The sequence below is a fragment of a genome, unplaced genomic scaffold (assembly GCF_019419815.1).
Source record: "Pyrus x bretschneideri cultivar Hongxiangsu unplaced genomic scaffold, Pyrus_bretschneideri_v1 Contig2, whole genome shotgun sequence".
Lineage (NCBI taxonomy): Eukaryota > Viridiplantae > Streptophyta > Magnoliopsida > Rosales > Rosaceae > Pyrus > Pyrus x bretschneideri.
The window spans coordinates 7,519,534-7,541,991 of NW_025999501.1; the positions used below are offsets into that span (position 1 = coordinate 7,519,534).

General features: G+C 37.8%; 5 protein-coding genes across 7 annotated transcripts; 3 read left to right on the plus strand and 2 right to left on the minus strand.

Moving 5' to 3' along the window:
* The first annotated feature begins 262 nt into the window (after positions 1-262).
* LOC103952571 (NAD(P)H-quinone oxidoreductase subunit T, chloroplastic) lies at positions 263-1,593 on the plus strand. Its single transcript, XM_009364183.3, has 2 exons — positions 263-690; positions 1,113-1,593. The coding sequence occupies exons 1-2, from the start codon at positions 341-343 to the stop codon at positions 1,534-1,536; spliced, it is 774 nt and encodes a 257-aa protein (XP_009362458.1). The 5' UTR covers positions 263-340; the 3' UTR covers positions 1,537-1,593.
* Positions 1,594-2,775: 1,182 nt separating this feature from the next.
* LOC103952572 (50S ribosomal protein L18) lies at positions 2,776-5,090 on the minus strand. Its single transcript, XM_009364184.2, has 2 exons — positions 4,842-5,090; positions 2,776-3,285 (listed from the first exon to the last, which is right to left on the minus strand). The coding sequence occupies exons 1-2, from the start codon at positions 5,013-5,015 to the stop codon at positions 2,890-2,892; spliced, it is 570 nt and encodes a 189-aa protein (XP_009362459.2). The 5' UTR covers positions 5,016-5,090; the 3' UTR covers positions 2,776-2,889.
* Positions 5,091-5,595: 505 nt separating this feature from the next.
* LOC103952573 (transcription factor IIIA-like) lies at positions 5,596-8,344 on the minus strand. Of its 3 annotated transcripts, none has more exons than XM_009364185.3 (6): positions 8,137-8,344; positions 7,815-7,949; positions 6,947-7,235; positions 6,544-6,779; positions 6,181-6,324; positions 5,596-6,050 (listed from the first exon to the last, which is right to left on the minus strand). In XM_009364185.3, exons 1-6 carry the CDS (start codon positions 8,266-8,268, stop codon positions 5,874-5,876), a joined length of 1,113 nt encoding a protein of 370 aa, XP_009362460.2. In that variant the 5' UTR covers positions 8,269-8,344; the 3' UTR covers positions 5,596-5,873. The 3 variants fall into 3 exon arrangements, with proteins under 3 accessions (XP_009362460.2, XP_009362461.2, XP_048439635.1); XM_009364186.3 differs by lacking the exon at positions 8,137-8,344 and adding an exon at positions 7,322-7,476 and having other exon boundaries at positions 7,815-7,950; XM_048583678.1 differs by lacking the exons at positions 7,815-7,949; positions 8,137-8,344 and adding an exon at positions 7,322-7,750.
* A 2,066-nt stretch (positions 8,345-10,410) lies between these two features.
* Positions 10,411-17,394, plus strand: LOC103952574 (O-fucosyltransferase 9). The gene is given in 11 exon segments (XM_009364187.3): positions 10,411-10,873; positions 11,319-11,391; positions 11,979-12,046; positions 12,623-12,711; positions 13,505-13,702; positions 13,885-14,089; positions 14,197-14,364; positions 15,932-16,099; positions 16,297-16,487; positions 17,043-17,164; positions 17,167-17,394. Coding segments are annotated over 11 exon segments (1,683 nt in total). The 5' UTR covers positions 10,411-10,501; the 3' UTR covers positions 17,196-17,394.
* Positions 17,395-19,723: 2,329 nt separating this feature from the next.
* LOC103952575 (transcription repressor MYB6-like) lies at positions 19,724-21,280 on the plus strand. Its single transcript, XM_009364190.3, has 3 exons — positions 19,724-20,126; positions 20,230-20,359; positions 20,443-21,280. Exons 1-3 carry the CDS (start codon positions 19,994-19,996, stop codon positions 21,110-21,112), a joined length of 933 nt encoding a protein of 310 aa, XP_009362465.2. The 5' UTR covers positions 19,724-19,993; the 3' UTR covers positions 21,113-21,280.
* Positions 21,281-22,458: the final 1,178 nt, after the last annotated feature.

The window sequence follows — 22,458 nt, forward strand, 5'->3', positions numbered from 1 at the left end:
TAGAGTTTGAGCATTTAAACTAAAGAATGGACGGATTCAGGCTACACCATATAATAAGTTATCCATAATAATTTGGTTACGAATTCGTTATAATGAAGTAAATTTAAAACTTCTTACTTTTAAATAATAATAAAAATTAAACCTATATTATTAAGTAATTTAAAACAAAATAAAAAATCATGAGAACCTGGTTATTTGTCAAAAAAAGAAAGAAAAATATCAACCTGGTTAATGGCTTTTAATCTGGACCACATAAAAAAATCATCAACAAAATACATAAAAGTTGCAGGCGAATACAAAATAATTAAAACCACAGCACGGCTGTTCCTGAGTGTCTTCCATGGCTTTCACAGCTGCTCCTCCTCAGGCTTCACACACTTTGTTCCTCAGAAGCCCACCAGCAACAACAACAACTACAAGAGCAAGAACAGCAACCACAACAAGAAGAACAAGAAGCCATGTGAGTGTACACGTGTACGCGTCTCAGGGGCCGAGCAACCGCGAGAGGGCCCCGCCAGGAGTTGATACAAGAATCCATTGGGAAAATGACGATGAAGGTTGGATTGGAGGAAGCAGCAGCAGGAAAGAGCAGGCGGAGCAAGAGCCGGAGTCGGAGCAGCAGAAGAGCAATCTCCTGGGAGACAAGTTTGCTGATTTGCTCAATGACTCCATTTCTGATTCCCATTACCAGTCAGTCTCTCTTTCTTCTTTTCTCCCTTCCACTCATTTTTAAACTCAATTTCTTTATGTTTTATGTTTTAGAAAAATTATTTCCTACTATTTAGAGCAGATGCAGGGATTGTTTGGAAGTGTTTTTAAAACAGTTGAATTCGTTTTTAATGAAAATGTTTTTGGAATCAATTCTTAGTAAAATTGCATGTGAACTTAGAAAAACACTTTATTATTCTCGCAAGAAACGCATAATTGGCTTTTGGCAATAAAGCGCTTTAAGCGATTTTGGAATCTAAAAAGTTTTTTTTTTTATAAAAGCACTTTCGGTTATTTTAAAAGCAGTTACAAACACGTGAGACATTAAACAAATTTAAGTTTTTGAGTTTCTTACTACTCAATGCTCTCTGATTCATTGTCAATGACACCAAAAAAAATTTCAGGTTCTTAGGGGTACCTGCAGAAGCTGATTTAGAAGAAATCAAAGCCGCTTATCGAAGACTATCCAAAGAGTACCATCCGGACACCACTTCTCTTCCCCTCAAGACTGCGTCCGACAAGTTCGTGAGGCTACGAGAAATTTATGATGTGTTGAGCAACGAAGAGAGCCGTAGGTTTTACAACTGGACCCTCGCTCAAGAGGCTGCAAGCCGCCAAGCGGAAATAATGCGAATGAAGTTGGAGGATCCTTACGTGAAAGCAGTAGAGACGTATGAACCTGTCCCGGACATGGTTGATCGTCTTGGTGGAAAGAACATGGCGCTGGGCGATCAAGCGATGACAGCCCTCACCATCGATGTTTTGATCATCGTTTTTGCTATTTGTTGTATCACATATGTCATCTTCTTCAAAGAGCCGTACTACTAGTACTACAAGCTAGCTTGACAATCAAGTAACATAGAAATAACATACTTCATTGTTATAGCAAGTGATACAATGCACATTTAAAACTGCTTCCTTCTTCGCTCCCCACCTCGTTTTCTTTTCTTCGTTACATGCTCTACTTTTGCTGGAAGATAATTGTTGCAGCAGAGATCATCTCGGTTTTCCTCATCATTACTACATCTCTATAACTGGAAGAATAAAGAAAGACCATTTTCTTTCATTTCTGAGCATGCTTCAGTATATACTTAGCAAACTCCCATTCATTGGTACCATCTGAAACCTGTATCACTACGTCTTGAAGCTGATCCATACAAGCAAGATTACGGGATTCGTAGTAGCTCATATTACACCTTGATGCCTGGAAACGCAACAAGAAAATCAACTGACTTGCTTTCGTGAGAGAGAGAGAGAGAGAGAGGAGAGAGTACACAATGCTATTACTTACACTGTTTGATGCTGGCCATCGTAAGGATGAAACAGACCGTATGCACAATTTACGCGAACTAGTCATTCCATTACGAAGAGAGACCATTGCCGGAACTAGATCACCATCACTCAAGCTCCTAGTACGCAGATCCAAGAAATATCATCTAATGTTGGCATGGAACCTTTGTAGTTGGTTATGAAAATTTTCTGTTAGTTGTGAGAGTAAAAAATTTAACTTTTTAACCTTGGAGTAAAAAATTTCCTGTTAGTTGGGATAATGGACGATGATTAGTATACGTACATGTCTCAATTCCCTCTAATACAGAAGATTAGCAACTTGCCATGAGATACTATGTTAGAAATTTGTGTAAACTCCATTTAACACACTCCAGATTTTTAGGTGGTTTTCAAATTGGGACACGAGTTCTATTTTGGTATCAGTCTATACCATCCTCATGTTTGAACGTCTAATCCTCCACTAAATTGATGAATTTTATTTTATTTGTCAATGTGAAGCAAATGTGACTTACACATTAACCCCTACACGGGTCACACATCCAATAGCCATCAACGTAATGAAGAACAGTAAATTAAACCGGGCATAAAAGATTGGGTAATGTTATTCACATACCCCATTTTACCTCCACACACCCTTGTTTGGTCCATTAATCTTCTTCAATTCATTTGATCCAACAACTGGAAAAATGGGTGTGTGGGCAGCACTAGCCAAAAGATATATATATACACTAAACGTGGTGGTGCATCAAGAATGCCAGGAACGAACTAGAGAAAGCCTTGACACACACAAATTTGTGAGATATTCATTTGTTGGTCAAACAACGATAAACATTCTACATCATATAGTTTCTTCTGCAGTTAACATAACTGAAAGAGTATAAACTTGTATCTTTAAACAAACATGATCCCGTTCTCTTTAATGGTATCAAGAACAATCCCAAGCTTACCTTCAATCCGTTCACCTTTTCGGGCCTCATAAGACAAAGCATATACATCGGCTTCCTTCGATCTCTCAGCAATAAGCCTCCCTATAACTCTGCACGCGTTGTGATCTGTGAGTGAAGGTAAGTTGCTCCGAAGATCCTTGGCATTGGTGGTAGCAACTGATATCACTTTGCTTGTTCCCCGATGCATCACTTTTGCATGGATAAACTTTTTCGAAAAGAAAACATTTAGTAAGAATGGCCTCATATACATATCAGTCTTCTGTTTCCAGGATTTCCTGTTAGGCTTCTTTGCAGCTTCACCTCGAGATCTCCGGGTCCATGCAGCTCGAACAACAGAATTCTAAAATCACAGGTAAAGAGAAAGTGAGTGTGAGAGAAAGATGCCCAAAACAACAGGATTGTCCAAACAGAAGTGCAAGGATTAGTAAGAACGGACTTGGCACATGACAAATACAATCCAGAACTGCCCTGACATCCAAAACGGTTTTTTCCTTGGTTTTAAATCACATTGAAGAACCTTCAAATTTTCTTTCACCGAGTCAGGAAAGGGATAATCAGCAGAATATATATGCTGCTGGAAGTCCCTTCCACACAAAGGTTAGAGGACTTTTGGTAGCAGGGTGTTAATTGAGTTTACCAAGTTTAGGCACAAGATTTCACTGACATATATAAACCAAGAAAAGCCTTCCTTGTTTACAAGAAAAGAAAATTGGATGCAAACGTATACGATAATTTTGATACCAAGCATCCCACTAATCGTTTCCCCTTAGTTAGATGTCACTACACAACCAATGTTTTAAAAGGCGAAGGAGAAGCCAGGCGTTTCATGGATAGTCGCACCTAGGCGATAGCCACGAGACATGAGGCTATAAAGTTATTATAATACTTAATACATGTAAAAATATCAAGCAAGTATGCCAAGCAATCAAATATCTGACTATTATTATTATTTCTCTAATTCACATCATATTCATAATAAACTAATAGAAACTAAGTTAGAAGCATAAAATTAGCTTGAATTTCATAAAAACCCTGCCCAAAACAACGTTGTTTTGGGTTTGGACCTTTTTAAAAAAAATTCAAATGCCCAAGTCGCCTAGGTGCGCTGAGCCAATAGCCTAGGCGTTTAGGCTAGTCTAGCCCACTCCAGCTGGGCAGAGGCGTTTTCTTCATAGCCCCGCCCCAAAAACTGCCTAGGCGAATCTTAAACCTAGTTTTTTAAAACACCGCTACTCATACAGCCACAATTTGAAGCTTCACCATTTACTGTGGCTGACTCCTTCCTTCACTCAAAATCTGCTCTTATCTAGAAATCAAGATTGAAACCACCAGTACCCCACAACTCTCACTCAAATCAATCTGCCGGCTGTTTCCGAATCGTAAACTGCAAGTATCCTTGATTTTGATTTACTATTACGACAAGATGATATTCTAAACAACTCTAAATTACGGAAAAGGAAATTTGAACTTTAACTTTAGTTGACCCTCGCCAACTAGCCTAACTCATATCTGCACAAACTATTGCAACTATTCTCAATGAGTTCACTAACATACATACATACATTTTGAGGAACCAAACCATTTTGTTAAAATCCCATATCAGTAATGCTGCAAAAGCTTCAAGCCTTCAATTATATAATAAAAATTGAAATTGATATCTTCCTTCCTTTATCTAAACTCTAAAGATAAGGAGGAATTTGAAGAATAAACGAACATACGTATTTTTTGTATTTGGTACTGAGAATTGAGTACTTTGAGCCAACAAAAGATTTGGTGCAAAATCGAGCGCACTCGTGTTTTGGGATTCAACTTAGTGGGATAAGGTTTTGTTGTTGGCGGTGTTGGTACTGCTAATTGAGAGATTAAAGTGAGTGACTGAGTGAGTGTGTTACTTACCCTACTCAGTGTGGGAGTGGGCGGGTCTGCAATGGAGATGTTAATCGGAGGAAAGGAAGAAACCCATGAAAGCTGCTGAGTCGACCGAGTTGGAAGTAACTCGGAGGAGGAGAGGCTGAGCGACCCACAGACACTTAATGGAGGAGATGCTGAGCAGGATATTATTGTCACCATCTCTCGACAATGTCGCACTGGAACGCAGCAGCAGCCTAATGGCTAATGTTTCTCTACTTGCTCACAAATTACCGGGGGAGGACAGGGCGGTCTTATAAAAAATGTAACCAAAAAAAAAAAAAAAAAAAGAATAAACCGGCTATCAAAACCGGTTCAACCCGCTCACAGCGACCAAACAAAACCAATTTGAGCAGTTGTTGCTACTCACTAGTATTATAGTCTAGTGGAAACGTGATGCCAATTTTGGCATCACGGCGTCGGGAACGGAATTGCAAATGGAAAATGGCCGAATGTGAACTGAGTCAAATGGCTTCCGTTTCCGTTCTTAGTTGGGGGGTTTCGGGCTCCTCTTGATCTTATTCGTGATTGGGAAGGGGTTCGAGTCCATTTCCTTGGCACACAAGTGGAATGGATAGGTGAAATCACGTTCTTCTACTTGTAAATTTTGATTCGACTCCTATAAATAACGATTTCAATATCAATTGCATTTCCACGGGGACATTGGTCCCTTCGAGCATAACGTATCTTCACAGAATAAATTTCATAATTGTTTTATGTTCTTATATGAGACTGTAAAGAATAAGGCTGAAATAGGGCTTGTGTATCAAGGTCACTAATTTTTTTACTTTCTCCTAAATAACATTCAGAAGTCGTACAACATGCCAACTCGAACGGCGTAATCAAAACTACCTTTCCAAAACTACAGAACCTAAGAACTCGATCTTTGATGATGAACCGTTTCAGAGACTATCAAAATTTCCTACTTTACATATCTGAGAATTCAGATTTATATCCACAATGAACTTCGATTTGCGTCGTGGAAGAATGTTTAAACCACATCCATACATAAGGCACGACTCAATGCTCGTCACTGTCCTCTTGTGATCGCAACCAGGAGAGGTACTCGGACTCCTGGGCTGACCGATTTGGTGGTGTTACCCTTTTCCGAACCAACATTGGTATGTCGGGGCACTGTCTCTTACGGCCACCCCTTGGCCTTGACCGGAATTGCTCATCAGCCTCTTCAAAATCCCCCTGAAACTCAAAGCAGTTGATGTTATCCATGTGAATAGATATTGTAACACTGCCTTTAAATATACTTGCTCAAAAGAACATGAAAAAAGGCAACACATGACGGAATTGAAGATTCAAGAGCAAATCTTACATGGGTATAGACATGACATCCAGTCTTCTCATGGTTATCTCTCACATGCTTGTATGCAAATCTCATGCCACAACCCGAGAAGCTACAGACAAAAGGTTTATGCTCAAGGTGTACAGCTCTCACATGTTTAGAGAGATTCGATTTCTGCAGACATAAAACCAAATGTCAACACAGAATAACTACACAATATTTTACATATGAAAATAACAAAATTTATTGGTCAACAATTATTTTATGATCAATCCATTCACTGGTATAAATACTAGTTTTCCTTGTTCACCGATCACTTGACTAAACGAAATCATGTTATAAAAGATCTCTCTCTCTCTCTCTCTCTCTTTTCAAAGTTAGTCAACGACTTACAGTTGTAAACGTGCGACGACAACCCTTGAAATCGCATTTAATTCTTTCTATTGAACCCCTCCCTTCATGTGTGAGAAGATGCCTTTTCATATTATTTCTCAGCTGCTTGGCCCCACATATCTTGCAGGTAGTATGTTGGTGGCAGGACTGGATATGGACCTTAAGGCATTGCTCATTGGTAAAGTGTTTCATACAGCCTGGTTCAAAGCAGAATGCCTCCACTGTATCTAGCTTAACTGCATTACGGAAGGATATCATCAGCGTTTAGGATTACACCAACACATTTTCTCATTTTGAAGCAAAAAAAAAGTGTATCTATATGTATCTGCATTATTTCATTGCATTCACAAACAACACACCACAAAACTAGAAAAGAAAAATAGAATTTGGAAACAAAAGCTACCATGGGATTCCTCATGCTTCTGCAGCCTTGAAGCATATCTAAACGCCTTTCCACAACCAATTTCCTGGCATACATGCTGCTTCTGCGCTCCACAATCAGCTGAAGGGCAATCCTCAGTGTGACGTTCATTGACATGCCTCTTAATGTTACCTTGGAAAACAAATTTAAGATTGCAGTTCTCAACTGGACACTCAAAAAGCTTCCCTTGGTGCTGAAGGAGATGGCGGGTCAAGTGGTCCTTTCGTCTGTAGCTGGAATGGCAGTCATCCACTGAACAAATGTATGGCCTCTGAAATAAATAAGCTGAAATAAATTGATGAACTCATAAAAATAATTTCAGAATACACTTGAACAGTCATCAAACCTCAAACCAACCAGCGCGTGATTCAGGTTCGCTTGATGGAGCTTCACAGGAGGTCTCCCACCTGGTACTAGTCCATCAAGTCTGAACCTTATCGCATTTTGGAGTTCTTTGTGTGGGATCCAATGCTTCACGCTATCCATTGTATATTTTTCATATATGTTGATTCCTGCAAAACTTATATCTTTAAACGATTCGATCGATGCAAAGATTACACAAACTTCATCCAGAAATTGCAGACAGCTATACGCATAATCAGCAATTGTTAAATGCGTCATCAGACTCATATCATATCACAGTGATACAAATATACATTAAAACCTGCTGCCGGTTTACTGACAACTCGTGAGAGAATAACAAAATCCCTCGAAAGATTTCATCGCAAGTAGTCCATGGAAGATTTATAGTCAGCTGACAAGGCATTAAAGGCAACACGCAGAATTGAACTCCTTACAAATCTCAGCTTGTTTTAATCAGGCGAGACCTAAAGATAAAAGCAAACAATACCTCAAGGGAATGACTTTGCAGGTGCTGCTTGAGATGTGCAGGTTTCTTGAAAGTGGCACCACATTCTTCACAAGTATTGGAATTTTCTTCCCCAACCTCCCCACCTCCATCACCGTCAGCCATTTCCATCTCCTCCTGCATCAAAAATTCAAAAAATTAAAAAATTGAACAGACCTCACTTGTAATTTTTGTTTTAGAGGCAAAACAAAGTGAACCCACAACAGAAAAGCTGTAAAAAACAAAGACCCAATTCGTCAAAATTCATAATTCGACCGAAAAGAATCAAGATTAAGGAGAAGAAGAAGAAGAAGGGAGTAAAAACCTTGTGGTGTGAGAGAATGTGAGAAGCAATGAGAGACTTCTTGGACCTGCAGATGCCACAGTAGTCGCAGTAATAGCGCCTTATGTCTATGACAACAGGCCCCTCCTTCTTCTCTCCTGCCCCTTTATCCATCTTCACCACGGCGTTTGGAGTTTGGAGCTTGGAGTTTGGGGACCGACTGGTTTCTCAAGGGCAACGAGCGCAGTGTTTAGATTAGGGTTTTCATACCTTCATATTGTCGATTCTACCCTTTTCAGTTGAATTTGGATTTGACAATTCTTTACTTTCCTTAATGGGCATTCTTTGCTCGACCAGTCCAGTATGTGAAAACGGCCCATTATGTTGGGGCCGTTTTGAGAGCCCACACGGTTGCGTTTAAAAAAAGGATTTTTTAATCTGTTTTGTTAAGGATTTTGCAGTTTTATGATTTGAGAATGCATTTGATAGTTTATTCCGATAATGATATTTGAGAAAAAATAATATTGAAAATATCTGGTTTTAATATCTAAAATATCAGAAAAATAATAAATTAGTGTTTGTTAGTAAATACTTCTGTAAAATAAATTTTAAGATGACGGGGTAAAATGCTGGTAGCAATAACAAGGTAAGAGGCAATGTTGGTGGGAGTGATGGTGGTACATAGTGGTTGTGTTAACGAAAGTTGTGAGGCTTGATTGTGGTAATGTTGATATGACAGGTGGTGAGGATCATGTTGTTAAGAGATAGTGGAAAAGGTGGTGGCAATAGCAGCGGCAGCAACAGTGGTGGTGAGACAGTAGAGATGGTGGTGAATGAATGATTGTGCAAATAGAAAAAAAAATTATGGGAGATACGATTATGAAAGAGACTAAAGCTAAGGAGGCTTAAATGTAAATTTGACGGGGCTTGGTTATAGAGTAGTAAATCAGTGGTCAAGGATTGGCTCTGATACCAAATTGTCACATTCCGCCTAAGCCCCCATCACATCCCCGGCTTGACTCCACCGTAGCACGATATTGTCCGTTTTGGGCCTTAACCACGCCCTTACGGTTTTGTTTCTGGGAACTCACACAAGAACTTCACAATGGATCACCCATCCTAGGATTACTCTCACATGAACTTGCTTAACTTCGGAGTTCCGATGAACTCTGAAGTCAGTGAACTCCAAAAGGCCTTGTGCTAAGTAGAGATAAAAATATACATATAATGCTTACCCTGGATGATGTGGGATGTTACAAATTCTGTTACGAAAAGCTCCTTTTTTTTTCTTTCTTAGAACGAGTTGAATGTCTAATAAGATTTTTATAGAAACCCACCCCTTTTGTTGTCTAACCTCTTGTTCAAGCCCTTCTCATTTTATACTTAGTTGGATTGAAGAAATAAAAAAAAATGTGGATGAAAATGTATGTGTACGAGATAAACAACTCCTACAAACCTAAATTTCATTGATATTCTATATTAAAATCAATATGAAACTCACACATGTATTTACAACTTTCTTTATTTACAATCATGCATTAGAGCGTCCAAAATTGGAGATACTTTAACTATGAAGATTTGGCCTCACTTGATAATAAGGTTCTAAAAAACGTTATGCATTAGTCCGATTGCAGATTGAAGTCTAGCCCTTAGGCATATTTAATTAAATTTATTATATAACATATAAATATGTACCTACGTACACTCTAAAAAATAAAAATATACTTCTATTGAGAATTTATCAAAGTTAAACTTAAAACTTAAGCCATATTGCCATCCTCATTAACAAATGCAGCAAAAAATAAGAAAAATTAAATTTGAAAATTCACTAATTAACTAAGTTATTTAGAAAACCCTTCAACTTAATTAAAAAAGATTAAAAACAATGAAACCACCTAGCCCGTCTGACCCCTACTTGATTTTTCTCAACATTTCGGCCTAAATTGCATCAGGTCCTTCACCTGCCTAACGCTTAGACCGATTTTTAAAACACTACTTGAGAATCGTATAGTAGTCTCAAGACAAGAAAAATGCTTAATATTTGAAAAAAAAAAAAATTAAAAAATTAAAAATAAAGAGAATAAAAAGAAAGTGTATTATATTTTTTTCACCTAAGACCACAGCCGCCCACTGGCACTGTCATCCAATCAAATCAGAGTGGCATCTCCACTTCCCGTGATTGCAGCCGCCCGCGCCTCCAACACGCTCTTCTATATTATCCTCTCTCTCTTCCCCCACCGACCCAAAACCTCATCTCCCACTGACACACACACACACTCTCTCTCTCTCTCTCTCTCTCTCTCTGATGGTACGTAATCAGTAATGTCGCCGCCTCCTCAGCTCCCGCGATCAGATCTCGACTCCCCTCTCTCCCCCAATCTCTAGAACCCGAGTTCTCTGCTCTTCAATGCACGGCTACAGCCGGCTCGGCAATCCCCGACCCGCGGGCTCTCCGCCATCCTCCCCCCGCTGCCGCCACGGCCGCAACAAGAACGCAGCCGGCCGCCGAGGGCCCAAGCAGAGCATTCTGGAGAAGGTTGTCGTCTTGCTCATCTCGGTCGTTTTTAAGCGCCGCGCCGTGCTTTTGTTCGCGCCATTGTTGTACCTTTCGGGGATGTTGCTGTATATGGGCACGGTGAACTTTGATGTAGTTAGCTTGAAACATGCGGTTGTTGTGGTTAGTAAGCGGTCGCCTCCCGGCTCAGTGTATAGGAGCCCTCAGGTTTTTCACAAGCTTTGGCCTCATATGCAGGCTGAGAACAATCACACTCACAATTTGGTGAGTGAATTCTTGCAAACTTTCGATTCGATTCCATTGGGTGGAGATTCTAAGTGCACCATTTTCTTCTGTCTCTGGTGAATTCGTGGCAAATTTAGAGCATTATACCAATCTATGCGCATGCTTGTGTGTTAAGTTTGATATGGTCAACTATCTTTTGTTATGCAGTAGGGTTTACTACTGATTTGGGTAATTTGATCTGACTGTACTAGGATTGAAAAAGAACACATAGTTTAATCCGAACAAGGAAAAGGACGGTGTGCTTGTCAATCGAATCAGTTTTGGTATAGAAATGTAATGTCTTTATATGAAATTGCAGTGATAGGTTCCTCTCTAGAGTAACGTCTTATGGGGGGCTCACTTAGGTAGTTACTTATGCACTTCTGCAAATATTTTGGTTACAGACAATGTGAATTGACTGTATGCTGATATGAAAACGATGCAGTTGATGGCGGTGTGGAATTCAAAAGTGCGGCAAGTTTGGAAGCCTTGTATTAGCAACGATATTTCAAATGAAGGTTTGGTTTTCTCATATGAAGATCACAATTAAACTGAGAATTACGTATTTAAAATATCAAATGGATACATTTATCATACTTGCTACCCAGAATTTTCTTATTCAAACTCAGTATGTGGTGGGTTTTTCAGACTCTGTTACCAATACACACTAAACTGCACTTTCAAATTGTTTAGAGATGATGCTTCAGAATTAATATGGATTGCAAATGCCTGTAAAGAGTCTATCACCACACATACTCGATAAATGGTGGAGTGGGTGCATAAAAAGTACTAAACAGGATTTGTTCGAAAATGAAAACATCCTGCCACCTGCTGTTGTGCGCACACAACTACACACACGTCTCCCAAGACATATTACTTCAGCTACACACCATTTTAACACCATGTTTATGCCGTGTGGCAAATTACTTAATGAAAAGTGTTTGAAACGGAATATGGTATGTTTTCAGTAAGTTAACTTGGGAGGAATTTTAAATCTAAATTTCTGTTATTCTGATTATTGGAAAATAGAATGAATAATTATGTGGTTGTTAAAAACTAAATGAATAACCAGGTGCTGTGTTTTAAATATTTGGACGGAATACAGGACTACCAAAGTCAAATGGTTTCTTTATAATTGAAGCGAATGGTGGATTGAATCAGCAACGTTTGTCGGTAGGTGTGATTACATATAACTGGAATTCATTTTCTTGATTGCTATGGCTTTGTTGATTTATTATCAATTTTTCTTGGACTTGGGTGGCTGCCATGGTTAGAGTTTGCTATCTGTGTGTTGTGGTTGGATTCTTTTTTTAATTGGTTGGGTTGCTTTGAATGCATTTTGTCATTGTTTTTGTGATTTTGATCTTTGCATAAAGATATCAATCACCGAGTTGCTTTGAATTGGAACCAGGCATTTGAACAAGAATCTACATGATCAATGGCCTAAATATTAGTGTGCCAACATAACATTCTGGACTGTCCACCAAACTTACATTTTCCTTTATCTACATGTGTATTTCAACTCATTTATTTATATGATATTCATGCGAGACCAAAGCCATCCCTGTTATTGTAATTTTCAGTGTCTAATTGTTATTTGTTCCATCAAATTACATTTGGACTTGGACAAAAGGATTCTGCATGAAATTCATGAATAGCTGACAATAGAAACTTGTGTCAAAAGACATGTCTTGTGGATCCGATTTTTCCTTTCTTTTTCTCTGACAGTTTTCTTCACGGCCTTAATAGATTTGTGATGCAGTTGCTGTGGCTGGACTATTGAATGCAACGCTTCTGATTCCAATTTTTCATCTAAATAGTGTCTGGAAAGACTCAAGGTGATTACTAGATTTATTGTACCATTAAGATTCTGATCTAATCATCATCATCTGCGTTACCACATACATGTAGATTTTTATTTTATTCGTCGTTCTAAATAGTTTAGCATGATTAGTTCAGAAAGGTATAACTAGGTTAACTTAGTTTCTACATCAGCCACGACAAGTTGACAACTGCAAAAAAGCCTTATCCAAACTATTTGGTTAGATATGAATTGCCAAATTTTGGCTGATGCACATTTTTGAATAAAAATAAAACTTAGCAAATGGGAATTCCTCATTTGAAGTGTGTGTAGCCTGCAAGTGAGGGAGTTCTCACTGTAATTCAGTGTTGTTCCTTCTCCAATTTTTTTATTTTTTAAATGAATTTGATTTAAGTTTAATAATTGGATCCTTGTGATTCTGTGTCAGTCTTTTGGCCCTCCTTGATTCATGTAAAAAATTATTAGTTACTTATAGCTTGAGTTCTAGCAAACTTCATATAGAGGGAGAGCTCAACTGTGATCCCCCTCCTACTTAGACCTTGGTCTTCTTTCAGCCAAAAAGAATAACACCATATAGTGGCTTATAATGGAGGTAGTTGATGAAAAAGTGCTTGCATGTGTATTGGATGCAACATACAATTTGACCTGGCACCCTCTTCATTGGTGCATGGTTGTCTAGGAGATCCTAAGCTTTGAAATTTGAGCACTGAGAGTATCTGTAAAGCATGGCAGTAAAAATCTAAAATATTAAAAACTTGTCATGTTTTGATGTTTAAGGTATTGACCGTTTTATTTTCTACTTGTTGCAGCCACTTTGGGAACATATTTGATGAAGATTTCTTCATTCATGCTCTCAGAAATCACGTGAATGTGGTTAGGGAGCTCCCAGGGGACATACTTGAGCGATTTGACAATAATATAAGCAACATTGTTAATCTGAGAGTGAAAGGTTGGTCAAGTCCAGCTTACTATCTTCAAAAGGTCCTCCCAAAGTTGGAACAAATGGGGTATGTGTCTTGCCTGTATTGTTGTTTGTAGTTAGTTTTTCTCCCATTTTCTTTCTTTCTTTCTATCTTTCTATATCTATATTATAATGTGTTTTACCTTTTAATTTTTTAATTTTGAGTCATGCACTTGCATTACATTTTATGTGACAGCTATATATAGTTTCTCTCAATCCATGTTGCAGGGCCGTGCGAATTGCACCTTTTTCCAACAGATTGGCTCTGGCAGTTCCATCAAAGGTCCAAAGGCTTAGATGCTTAGCGAATTTTGAAACACTGAGGTTCTCAAATTCTATAAGAACGCTTGCAGATAAAATGGTTGAAAGAATGGTTAAAAGTAGCTCCCAGAGAGGGGGAAAATATGTTTCAGTGCATCTTCGATTTGAAGAGGTGTGTAATTTTTGCTATCCTTATAAATGAATCATTTCTGATTTCTTCTGTGACTGTAGTATCTTTTAAATGAACAATTTCTAACTTTTTATCTCTCTTTGTCAAAGGACATGGTAGCATTTTCGTGCTGTGAATATGATGGCGGGGAGGAAGAGAAACATGAAATGGATATTGCTCGAGAAAGAAGTTGGAGAGGAAAATTCAGGAGAAGGGGTAGAGTAATAAGGCCAGGTGCAAATCGTGTGGATGGGAAGTGCCCTTTAACTCCATTAGAGGTATAATGCTATTCTTTCTTTCTCCTTCAGTTTAAGCTGTGAATCCTTCTGCTACTTGGGTTTTTGAAAAATATTTTAAAACGTGGATAACTAAGTTTCTTTAAAAGAAAAATCTTGTTCAGTGTTCAGATATCTTTTGCTGATAATTTCTACTTCAGCTAATTTAATATTTATAGGGGTCGGTCCTGGCTTGGCAAAATCTTAAGAGGCTTGTGAACCACTTGTAAATATTTTATTTAAGGAAAATGCAAATTTGTGTTGGGCTCTCATGCATATATCCGTCATAGTCAAAATCCTCCAAAGCGCAAATACGTGTAAATATTATATTTTAGGAAAGCACAAACACTTGAATGTATTGGCCTCTTATGCATATATCTGTCATAGTCAAAATACTCCAAAGAACATGCTCAGGACCTTAGCTTAAGCTAAATTTTTTTAGCTTATCTAGTCTTCAAATGGTCTAGAGGTAATTATAGCTCTTGATGAGTGGTTTTCAAGTTGCTTGCAAGGCTTGGCTTATTCGTACCCCTAGTTGCCAACTTTAGTTGGGGTCGTGCATGATTAGGACCAGGACTTCAGCCTTCAGCTCTAGTGGCTTACCTTTTTTATGACTTAGTCCTCAGCTTTAGTGCCTTTCCTTTTTCTATGATTTCCCTGTGAATATAATTACGAATGTTGCTGATCAAATCATCTTCATGAATTGTAGGTTTGATGTTAATTATTAAGTTGTGATTGCAATGTTGGATATGATTGACCATTTTGATGCTGTTTATCTTTCTTTTGGTGGTGTAGTAGGATATGAGCTTGAAAGCAATTGGGGTTGACACAAAAGAGATTGGAGTCTATTTAACAATTTGTGGTCTTTAACTTAAAATATGAGAACTGTGGTTGTGGCTGTAAATAGGGTTTACCGGTCAAATCTCCTCCCTTCAAAAAGAGTCGTTTATCGTCATTTTGCACTTCACTGACTCTGTACTTCCAAATCTTGGTAGTCTTTTTCTGCTTTTGTGGGTTTTCAATATCCCATGAATTTCAGCAGTTTTTTGGGTCTGTCCATCCTGTTTGAATATGATCTGAACGATGTTCATCCCCGAATCAGCGTAGCTGAGCTGCGAAACAGCATGCTTGACAGCTTGGCGTTGGTCTAGAATCTAGGGTTCCTGGAAAGTTTTGCTCGCTGGAAGATGAGTTTTTGGAATTGAAAGGGCTTGGAGATTAGTTTAGATAGATTGCGTCTCTTTTGCTGGACAGTGGTTTTGCTTTTGGTGGAGGTGGTGGGAAAGAGAGGGTTTTGGCGGGAGGGGCATGGGGACTTTTTTTGCCCCTCTGAAGGTTTTGTATTTCTGTTTAAATGAACAAAATGTTAATGCCGCATCATCATTATTGTTTTGACTAATACATTTTTTGTTGATTTTTATTTTGGATGAACATGGTCAAATTTTGTCCGATAGCTGTTCTGGCCGTGGCTGGACCAAGTACAGAACATAAAGCTAAAGTTCATCCTAATAGGGATTAGTATTGAATTCTTTCTCAACCTTAGTGACTAATGAAGTATCTGGTGCTGTAGGTAGGAATGATGCTCAGGGGTATGGGATTTGATAATACCACCTCAGTTTACGTTGCAGCTGGAAAAATTTATAAAGCAGAGAAGTACATGGCTCCTCTTAAACAGATGTTTCCACACTTGGAAATGAAGGATACACTGGCAACTGCAGAAGAACTTGCTCCTTTTAAGGTATCGTATGAATGCAATTACATCTCCAACGAATTACGCATCAGTCACATAGAACAAAAGCAAACATTAGCTTCAAACTAGTGAAATATGTATTATACCATTTCTGCAGGAGATCCATTCTTCTAATTTTACTCCTTTTCATATAATAATAGACTTAGCTCAAGTTAATTTTTTCAATGCTAAATTTTATGATGTAGGGCCACTTATCTAGGTTGGCGGCTCTTGATTACACGGTTTGCCTCCATAGTGAAGTATTTGTCACCACTCAGGGAGGAAATTTCCCCCACTTCTTGATGGGTCACAGGCGGTATCTCTATGGAGGACATTCAAAGACAATCAAGCCTGATAAAAGAAAATTAACACTTTTGTTTGATAATCCCAATATCAGGTAACGTGTGGTTGAAGTGTTAAGTTAAATTTGACTTCATCTGTTCAGTTTCATCCATGCAACCTAAAACACGTAGCGGTAACTAAAAAAAAAAAAACCACATATTTTAAACTCTGTTGAATAGTTTTCTAAGGCATGTCTTTGCTTTCTTTGTCTTTCTACGTTTTGACTTGTGCATGTTGCAGATGTTAAAACTCGATTGAAAATGCAAAAACAATCTGAATAGTTGTACAATTCTAACATTTTGTTTCTCTTTGTGTTGGGCTGGGAATGTGTATTGTTACCATGCATTGCTTATCTTTTTGACCTTTGTTAACTCCAAGCACCTCAGTGTTCTCTGTAATGGTTTCAGTATGGTTGTCGCTTCCATAGTATATCCAGATTAAACTAGCAAATAAAAATGGGGCAACAAATGATATACACACACACACACACACACAAAACGACATGGATGTAATTTGATTACTTCCTCTGAGTGGTCGTTTGTTTGCACTAGAACGCATCGTAGACAAACAACTTTAACATTTATGTTCATCCCTATTTCGTATACTGCAGATGGGAAGATTTCAAACGGCAGATGCAAGACATGCTTCGCCACAGTGACCAAAAGGGTGTTGAACTGAAAAAACCCAGTGCGTCGCTGTATACATTTCCCATGCCAGATTGTATGTGTAAAGAGCAGACGCTAGAAATGAAAGCGGTAACTAAACAAACAAGACTGATTTGAATACATAAAATTGTTCACAAATTACGATCTTTTGTTCACCTGTAATTTATTGTATCATTAAAATTGTTTGATTAGAAAAATAGTGTATCATGTAGTTTGTTACTCAATTCGTTGTATATGTACAATAAAAGATCAAGTGAAAATTCTTTTGTATCAATGAGATTACTTTAGATGGTCCTAGTTAAGCATTTCTTATTTGGGATGTTAGGTTTAGAATTTAGATTTTGTATTGGAAAGATAATTGAATTGATGTAATTTTTCAGAGCAACTTACATAAAACAGGTTCACTGTCACGTGACTTTCAATTATAATAGTGCAATGTCATGTAGTTATCGTGACAATCTTTATTTTTGTAGTCGGTTTGTTCCTCTATTTGTTACATATTTTGTTTTTCTTCCTTTGTCCTTCACAATCTAACTTTTTACCTTGTTAACAAAGCGGGTTTGATCATTCAGAGTTTAATTCGCTCCTGTAGTATTACTTGGTCTGTATAATTTTGGTTTGTGGACATTGTATGTATTTTGGTTTCGTCTTGGGTCATGATAAGATTTCCGCTGTCACTCTTGTCAATTGCTGTTCCTTTTTTGTCTTGATAAGAGTTGTGTTTGTTAGATTAATAAACACACCAAGTATCGTTGATGAACAGTACTCCGATTTCCGAGTTTGCATATGCATCTAAATCTTTCTGCATCCAGAATCTGCATGGCTTTGGTGGAACCGGATTCCAATAATCTGAGCTTAAGGATCAAATGATTCAGGTCGTTGAAATTTAATCTAACGGTTATAAATAGGGATCCTTATAAAAGTTATAATAGTTGTAACCGTTGGATCAAATTTCAATGGTTCCCTACCAGATGATCCTTATGCTCAGATGATTGGGATCCGGAGAGGATCCGGTTTCGGCTTTGGCATCCTGCATCGGCAATCTACATCTAATTTCGGCATCTGCATATGCTTATATCTGTAATGCATCTAACTGTTTGCCTAACAACACCTACATCTGTTTGTCATTTTTTTGTTTTTTGTTGGCAAACTCATGTTTTTTACCACCTGAGTTTGATGGGGAGTGTTGAAATTTATTAATTTTATATTTGATTTGATTTTGTATTATGGTACTTTTAATGTTTTATATTTTAGGTTTTTTAATATAGCTTGTAGTTTAGTACGAGGTATAAGTCAGACAAAATATAATCCTTTGGTATGTAGTCGCCATGACAATTTTTTTCAATGAAAAAAAATTATTTTCAGTTCTTGTGGTTGGTTTGTTTCTTGATTTGTTTGTTATTGTTCTTTTGTTATTCGCACCATGATTTTTACCAATTTTAATACCACATGATGTAACATATGATATATTTGATAAGAGTGGGAAGACCACAGTTTGGCAAACCACCAAAGATCTACTAGCATTTTTCTTTCGGTAAACATTCAATAAGATAATCGACATTCAATAAGATGTCATGCATAACATTGCACCTACTTGCCATATTATGCGATGCTATACATGATATAAAATGTGATAAGATTAACATTATTCTTCTTGCTATGCATACCAGATACTTTTCCCTAATTGATATCCTTCCCCAATATCCAATATTCACTATGATACCCTTTTCATCCTCCTTTTGACAAAACAAAATCCTTTTATACTTTTTGAGGACCCTTTTGAAAATATTGTTACCATTGGGAGGGAATAGCATAAAATATATGACTCGGAATATTCCTCTTTAATTTGTTCCCAAATTTTAAAATTATGGTACACAGTAAGATAAGACTGTTGGCTAAAAGACAAACATGCCCCTCGAGTAAGGCACCACCATGTAAGGAAACCTCAGCCCACAGGAAAAATAATTTTAGGCGATCGGGGGCAATTCGGTAATTGTATTAATGCAGTGTTTTCTTTCTATGGAGAAAAATTTTCATGCAACGAATCTATTTTTTATGTTCTTTTCTTATAAATAAAGTGAATTTAAGTGATATACGAATAATGAGAGTATTTACTCTTGATGAGAAAGACTTTCTACTGCTTTTAAGTCACACACAAATTATTAATTAGATAGTTTCGTAAATAGTAAAATGAGAATTAAACCGGTTAGTCTGAACTAAAGTAATGTACCACTTGAGTTTATAAACCCCTAACTATAAATCAGAATGCTTCAAATTAATATCGTATTTGTTAGTAAAGAAAATATAATTGGAGAAATAAAACGCCGATGTGGAAGCATTTGAAATGTTGAATTGATTTGAAATTCTGATTCACGCTTATGAGTGACTATTAACCGTTAATATACGTATTTCCATTCCACGTCATAAAATATCTTAAAAGGAAAAGTGGTTTGAATTATCAATTATGAATAGAAAAAGAAAATCCCACAAAGGGAAGGAAATAGGAATGTGACGTAAAAGTAGAGCTACCTACCAAAATGGAGCCATATCTGTAACCACTAACCACTCGTCTTTTTCACCAACTCGGTCAAATCCTTCCCTCCCCACCTCATAAATCAAACCCTCCGACTCTCTCTCTCTCTCCTCTCTCTCCTATGAGTAATCTGTCTGTCTTCTTACATATAAATCTCTTTGCTTCCCTGCTATTTCCACAACCAAAACTCTCTGTCTCTCTCTTGCTTCTTATCTCTTTCACCTCTTCAAACAAAACACCACAAACTCTCTCTCTCTCTCTCTCTCTCTCTCTCTCTATATATATATATATATCTATATATCTATATACCTATACACACACAGAGTTACTGTTGTATTGTATCTGATCCAGAAGAAGAAACAGATGGGGAGAGCACCTTGTTGTGAGAAAGCTCACACCAACAAAGGGGCATGGACGAAGGAGGAGGACCAGCGCCTCATCGACCACATCCGCCAGCACGGCGAGGGCTGCTGGCGCTCCCTCCCTAAAGCCGCCGGTACGTATATTCATCCTTCCAACAATTCAGTTTCAATTCAATATTCCTCCGTCTATGATCTATCATTAAAAAATTCGATTTTTGTTCATGTATAATTTTATAGGGTTGCTCAGGTGCGGCAAGAGTTGCAGGTTGAGATGGATAAACTACCTCCGCCCTGACCTCAAGCGTGGTAATTTCACACAAGAAGAAGATGAACTCATCATCAAGCTTCATAGCTTGCTTGGAAACAAGTAAGTAACCAAATCACCCACTTTTCTTCAAGCGGTGGATTGCCTGCGTACGATTGATTTGTAATTTGATTGGATGTGTGTAGATGGTCATTGATTGCGGGCCGATTGCCGGGAAGAACCGACAACGAGATCAAAAACTACTGGAACACACACATCAAGCGAAAGCTCATCAGCCGCGGCCTCGACCCTCAAACCCACCGCCCGCTTAACCAAACCACAACCGCCGCTGCTGCCGCCACGCCCGCCTCTCGCTTGGACCTGAGAAATCGTTCTTCGCCATCGTCCGCTGTATTTGATCACAAAACCATCAAAAACAACAAATTTGAATTGTTGAAGCACCCCAAAATGGAGCATGAGTACTACAATTACAATATAGAATCGGAGGCCAATTGCAGCACCACTACCGGCAGCGGTACCACAACCGAAGAAGACCAAAAACAACAGAACAAGTATAAGTGTTCTGATCTCAACTTGGATCTTTCAATTGGGCTAGAGCCGTTTCAGTCCGAGCCAACTCGGGCATCGTCTGGGAACTCGGCCGAATCAAGACTGCAGCGGATCATAGTTCCCTGTAATAGTAATAATAATCATCAGTCTTTTGGGAGGGTGCAGTCGACGGCGGCGGTGGCGGTGGCTCAGGCGGTGTGTGTGTGCTGCCAGGTTGGATTTCAAAGCAGTGAGGCATGCAGCAATTGTCAGTGCACCAGTAACAATGGCTTCTACAGATTTCACAGACCTGCTTTGAATCCATAGCACCATTTTATTATTTATTTATTTTCTTTTTTCTCTTCTTAAATACACATTTTGATAAGTTAAATACCTTCACTTTCGAATTTATTACTTTCTGGATCTTGTATTGTACGGACGTAGAATATGAAAGAACAATAATCATTTGGAAATCGACATTTACTTATGTTTGAATTCTTCTATCATTTATCATTTACATATTTGTTTACATTGTGGGGATTTAATGTGAATTATTCTACTCTAGTGGTTTAGGATGACTTATATGGAATTGTCAACGTAATGTTTCAATCAAATAATATCATCTGTAAATTTATCTTTCACAAATAACACGTTTCTTGAATTGCTCTTGTGGTGGAAAGGTGTACGTATATTTGAAATTTGAGATGATCTTCAAAATGAGCCACGATGTTTCAATTTTCTTGCATTGCATCCTAAATGTTTGGAAATGTATCAAGTTACACCTTTTGTCTCTTTGAATTTCTAATCCTCCCTAAATTGATGAGTTTTTTTGTCAACGAAATGCAAATATAGCTTACACGTCACGTTGTATAAAATTTTTGAGAGGTCATGCTACGACTGACTTAAGTTTTGGTCATTCAAGAATTGTTATTTGCATATGCAAAGCTTATTCTACCACGTCTACATTGCATGCGCATTTGACGCACACAGTCAGCAGATAAGTTCGGTTAAAGTCTCTCTAGTGAGCTGTAGTGTTCGGCAACCGGCATTATTCGGGTTCTGAAATTCCATACATCAAATCATATATACTGGTTTGACCTAGAAATGAAAAATCTTATATCTAGTGGGTGGATAATGCCCGTGTTTGGTGCATAGAATTAGAATACGATGGATAACCTATTAAATAAAAGGTATGTTAAAAAGAGAATGATAAAATTAGGATGGTACATTTACACATTTAATTTTATCTCGCACACACTTTTATTAAATTGTGGTCAATATCTTCTTCAATTCATTCGATTTGATGGCTAACGGTTGAGAGGGTTGTGTGAGCAGTAAAAATGTTTATGAATAGCACTATCCTAAAATCATGATCACATAGAGGATAGAAAATGGATTACTCGTGAAGAAAATTTATCCATTCCTATCCTCCTTAATATGGTAGGGTCGGGAGGGTTGAATTTTCTGCATAGCTAATCCTCCTCTAATCCTTTCTAAATAAAAATTCATTCACTTCCATCTTTAATATACTTTGAAATGTGTGAGTTTGTTATTTCAATCTAATCATGTACTACCAAATCAGTCCTAAGTGACTATTTTTGTGGAATATACTCTATAGTGTGGGTACTTATATTCACTTATATTAAATCAAGATACAATTCTGAAATAGGCAA